Source organism: Pteropus vampyrus, unplaced genomic scaffold, assembly GCF_000151845.1.
Source record: "Pteropus vampyrus isolate Shadow unplaced genomic scaffold, Pvam_2.0 Scaffold251, whole genome shotgun sequence".
Taxonomy (NCBI): domain Eukaryota; kingdom Metazoa; phylum Chordata; class Mammalia; order Chiroptera; family Pteropodidae; genus Pteropus; species Pteropus vampyrus.
In genome coordinates this window covers 1,413,446-1,418,718 of record NW_011889032.1, presented here as the reverse complement: position 1 = coordinate 1,418,718, position 5,273 = coordinate 1,413,446, and the positions used below count along the sequence as shown (strand labels likewise).

At 51.2% G+C, this 5,273-nt stretch overlaps 1 protein-coding gene across 1 annotated transcript in view; it reads left to right on the top strand.

The window, feature by feature from the left end:
- The first annotated feature begins 460 nt into the window (after positions 1-460).
- CRYBB2 (crystallin beta B2) overlaps positions 461-5,273 on the top strand; it is a 13,522-nt gene continuing 8,709 nt past the window's right edge. The window contains exons 1-2 of the mRNA XM_011374647.1: positions 461-470; positions 2,135-2,214. Of these exons, the coding sequence (XP_011372949.1) occupies positions 2,161-2,214 (54 nt within the window). The 5' untranslated portion in view covers positions 461-470; positions 2,135-2,160. The remainder of the gene's footprint in view (positions 471-2,134; positions 2,215-5,273) is intronic.

Sequence of the window (5,273 nt, the reverse complement as noted above, 5' to 3'; positions counted from 1 at the left end):
GGTGGGTAGAAGGTGAAGGATGGATAGATGGATGGATAGGTGGGTGGGTAGAAGGTGAATGCTGGACCCTGCAAAACCACCCTCCTTTACTTGATTCTTTTTTCCAGGGCCACTGAGTTTTGCCTGCCTGCCTTCCCCCAGGGCTTGACTGACCACACCAGTGAACCCAGCCTGCCCCCATTCCTGGCAGCCGGATGGCTGATGCATGCAAAGCGGGCATCTCCTTGCCCAGCCGCCTGACCATCCTGGCGCGGCCGAATCTGAAAGCTAATGACATTATTGTGTGGAGACACAATGTCTGTGGGCATTTGCTGACCCGGGCTTTGGTGCGGGCTTAATCCAGCATTCTCGGCCCGCTCTCTGTGGGGACGCAGCGGTCACCCATCTTGGCACCGGCACTCCTGGGGAAGGTATAAATGCCACCTCCCAGCAACCTGGCTTCACGGGCACTCCGGGGGCCGGTGTCACTGGTAAGAATGCCTCTCTTGCTTGCCTTGTCTTTCTCTCATCCTCATCCCTGATGGAAAGTGTGGGAGACCTGGGTTCGAATCCAGATGCCACCACTTTCTGACCTTGGGCAAAGACTTCAATTCTCCAAGCCTCAGTTTTCTTTTCTGTTAAATGGGGAGAGGGGTCTTAAACCTCCTTTGTTGTGGGGCCTGGACGTAACATAGGCGAACGGTCCAGCACAGTCCCTGGCGCGGAGTTGGTACGTGGGCAATATTCTTTGTTAATATTAAACAGTCCATCAGCATCCTTGTTTTGCCAGCGACTGGGGAAGAGAATCTGAGGGTTTGCAAGAAGAAGGAATCAAACCAGCGAAGGTTCAGCATCGGTTCTAGGGCGGTGAGTCAGCTCTCTCCATATCCACAAACACTCCGGCGCCTGCTATAAGTACGGTCTCGGGGAGCACTAGGGACGAGGAAGCAGTCCCGCTTCTCTGAGAGCTCCTAGCAACAGAGCCACAAGTGCTTGGCGGAAATGACCCTAATCAGGCCATCATTGCTGCCCTGTACTAAGCCCTGAGTGTCTTCCGGGACCTCCGCCAAGTGCTAGAGTTTTCTGAATTATATAATTGAATCATCACAGCTCGCTCATGGATAGATGCCATTACTGTCCCCATTTTGCAGAACGAGTAATTGAGGCACGGAGAGGACAACCTCAATGCTGGTAAGCAGCAGAGCCAGCACCTGAGTTAGATCAATTGCGTTTAATCTTTGGTCTGAGAATGCAGATGACCAGGGAGGGACTGTACTGGCAGGACCTCTGGTACTATGATGGGCTCAAAGGGCTGGTTTCTTAAGAGAGATCAAGTTTAGCTCCCAAGCTGCTTATTTGAATTTCCTGTTTCCTGGGGACATCCTGGCCTGGCCTCCAGTGTGGAAGGGGCTTCTGGAACCTGAACGTTATCTCTGGAAAAGCAGGTCAAGTTTCCCCTTTTCACTGAGAAAACACAGGCTGGGTTCCCTGTCCTTCCCACGGGAAGGGAGAAGAGATTGACAATTTTCCAGACTCTTCTAATGTTCTCACCAGCTAAGAAATTCCTACTGCTGCCTATCACAGTGCCTGAACTTTCACCATTACACTCATGTCGTTGCTTTTGTTAGCATGAGTTACATAATAGATGGCTTATGGCGGGGAAGAAGACCAATGGCAGAGAGAAGCATTCTGGGTACTGGCGGGGGGTGGTCAAGGAGGAAGTTGGAGGTGAGAGGCAGGAGGTACAGGGGACTTTACGAGATTGCAGAGTAGGGCCACAGCACAGCCAAGCATGGTCAGTGCATGGGTTTTATTTGCCCCACACTGCTATCCTTTAATTAAGAAATTTCTAGATATACATGTATCCATTCTGTGTAGGACCTGAGTGATGGAGACCCACCTGAGACACAGCTTAAGCTCTAATTTATCATTTTATTTTCTAGTAGACCTCATTTTTCTCTCTGGAGCTGGTCTGGACACAAACAGTGAAGCTAAGGATGAACACTCGGCCAGCTGCTTGCTGACCCCACAGCCCTAGGACCACCTGAAACCAAGGAGACAAAAGACAAGGGTTGGGGCTCCAAGGGCGTGGCCCTCACTCAAGAAAGCTGAGTGCCCAGAGAGATGCTCACCGCTGCTTCCCCATGTCTTCCAGGTCATTCCTGCACGAGACAGCCCACCATGGCCTCAGACCACCAGACCCAAGCGGGCAAGCCACAGCCCCTCAACCCCAAGGTGGGTACTATGCGGGGAGGTTGTGGGGAGCAAGCAAAGCTCCTCCCTCAGACTCAGTTTCCCTTCTGTAAAGAGGGATTGGCATTTGCCTTCCCAGGCCTTCTCCACTCTATCTCTGCTCCTCTCTGGACCTCAATCTCCCCCATTTGCACACTAGGGGTTGATTCTGACGGTCCCTCCCCAGCTCGCAACTAGCATGCCAGAATTCCCAGTTCCAGCTTCCCACTTTGGAGACTTAAGTTTCTTTGCCTTACCCACCCCCCCTACACCCTACACCCTATGGCCCATAGGAGCTCCCCAATGGCAGACCCTCAGTGCCATCTAAAAGGGGGCTAGTGAATGAGAGATGGGATGTGAGTCCTGACTCCATGCCTGCTGTGTGACCCAGACAGCCACTTGACCTGAGCCTCAGTTCCCATTGTTCACAAAGTGAAGAGAATTGAATTCATAGCACAGGGTGGTCATGAAGAGGCCTGGCCTCTGGTGTGCCCACCTAATGCCAGCTAACCCTAACCTGAACCCTAACACTAACCCTAACCCTAACCCTAACCCTAACCCTAATCTTTCTTTGCTCTCTCAACTTCCTGCCCTCCTACGGGCAGTGGGTTCTTACTCCATTGTTGGAAGTTTGTCATTCCTATTCTACCCAAACTTCTACCAGCAACCGTCCACGAGCTTGCCTTCCTGTTTCCTTCTGTATCTGGGGCCCAGGGCAGGGAGTCCATCCTAGAACTGCCCTTTGTCTGCCCTGGGGCCTCCCCAGCCAGAAAAGCCTGGGCTCATGCAGCCCCTCAGCCACTCACCCCATTCTGTCCCTTGAGGGACGTATTTTTTAGAGGAAAGACAGATAAGAAACAAACCAAGAAATATATGACTTCGAGGAGTGAGAAGTGTTATGAAGAGACATAAAGTACAGCGAGTGATTCCTGGGAGTCAGAGTGGACGAGGAATGGGAGTCTTAGCTAAGGTGGTCAGGGAGGACCTCTCCGAGGAGGTGGCATTGGAGTGAAGGCCCGGGTCAAGTCACGGAGCAGCCATGTGAAAATCATGGAGTGAGGGCAGGGGAGCGCATTCTAGGCAGAGGGCACAGCAAGTGCAAAGGCCCAGGGGCCAGAACAGCTGGATGAGCCTGAGAGACAGAAAGAAGGTCGGCGTAATGTGGCTTAGAGCAGCTAAACAGACATAAAATGGGGGCCACATATGTAACTGAACATTTCCTATAGCTACGTCCCCAAACGGAAAAGAACAAATGAGATTAATTTTCATATCCTATTTTATTAAACCCAATATAGCCTAAGGTATAATCAATAAAAAAAAATATTAGAGGGGCTATTTTACATTCTTTTTTTCATACTAAATCTTTAAAATCTGATGTGTATTTTATACTTATAGCACATCTTAATTTGGACCAATTGCACTTGTTCAATAAACTTATGTAGCTAACAGCTGCTGTATTGGACTGGGCAGTTTAAAGGATTAGATAACATGTATTCATTCATTTGTTGATAGACAACAACAAGAAGAATTATAATACTGAGCTCCCGGTCTCTCTGAGGCCTTCCAAATGCATGGAGTGGCTGATCTTCCCCGCCTTCCTTGCCTTCCTCGCCCTCGCAAGCTGTTGCCTCCCAGGCCAGAGTAATAACGAACTGGTCCCTAACTTCTTAAACTTCTTAGTAACTCTGCAAAATAGGTGTTAATTCCCATTTTACAGATGAGAAAGCGGAGGCCCAGAGCAGTCAAGCTGCTTCCCAGGGCTGCACAGCTGGGTGCAGCAGAGGTGACGTCAGCGTCCGTGTCTCCTGACCATCTGTTGTCGAGTCAGTGACCATAAGGGCTGAATTGAGCCTGTGGAATTTGTCTCTGAGCCCTGGCGGGCCTCCCTTCCCTGGCTTTATGTGGCTAATCCCCGGCCTGGGAGAGAGGGACATGTTTACGCAGCCAGTGCTGACTATGTGGATTGCACAGCTATTCCTCCTGGGAGACTGCTGCCCTGAACCCCCTCTTCATCCAGAGGCAGCTCCTGGGGAAGTGTGGCTGAAACCCCTCTGTCCCCAAAGCTTTCTGGAATCATGAAAGGTGGCAGCTGGCCTCCAAGTTAGTGCTTGGCTATGAGGCCTTGGGCGGCCTCTTCACTTCTGTTTTTTTCTGATGGGGATCCTGCCGGACCCCTTCTCTGGGATGATGAGAGGACCAGGTGAGGCAAGGGGAGTGAACTCCCTTTAAGAAATATCCTGGGGGAAGGTCTGAGGGAGACCTGCTGAGCCTACAGCGGCTTAAGGAAAGGGGGCAGGTATGTGTAGTTTTACAGGTGAAATGTGGGGGTGAGAAGTGCAGATGGTGGTACCGGGCCAGCTCTAATGCAAGCAGGAGAAGCTCAAACAACGTGGTCTAGCATCTTGCTACTCCTACTGTGGTCCACAGACCAGTGGTACCAGCCTCACCCGGGAGCTCGTTGGAAATGCAGAATCTGGGTCCGCATCCTAGACCTGCTGGCTTGGAAACTGAATTTTACCGAGATCCCAAGTGCTTCCTGTGCATGTTAGAGTTTTCAAAGTGCTGCTCTTATGGAATCAGTGTCAGACAGAGTTTTAGCTCTGCCACTTACCTACTGGGGGACCTTAATTAATGTCGTTACGCCTCTCACACAAAGCCAAAACTGTGTGCTAACATTGTGCTTCTCTGAATGCTTCCAACAACCCCATGAGGTAGGTTCTGTCTTTATTTCCCATTTTACAGATGGGGAAACTGAGGCTCAGAGAGGTGAAATACTGGCTGAGTATCTCACGGCTGGTAGCCAGCAGAGCCAGGACTGTTTGACTGTATGTTTAGTTTGTGACTCCCCAGGGCAGGACCCTTCCGCATGCATCCAGGCTCCCCAAGTCCCCTCTCCACCCCCCACTGCCCTGCTCTCCTTCCTCCCCACCGTGATGGGGTCTGACTCTCTCTTCCTGTTACAGATCATCATCTTTGAGCAGGAGAACTTCCAAGGCCACTCACATGAGCTGAACGGGCCCTGCCCCAACCTGAAGGAGACGGGTGTGGAGAAGGCAGGCTCC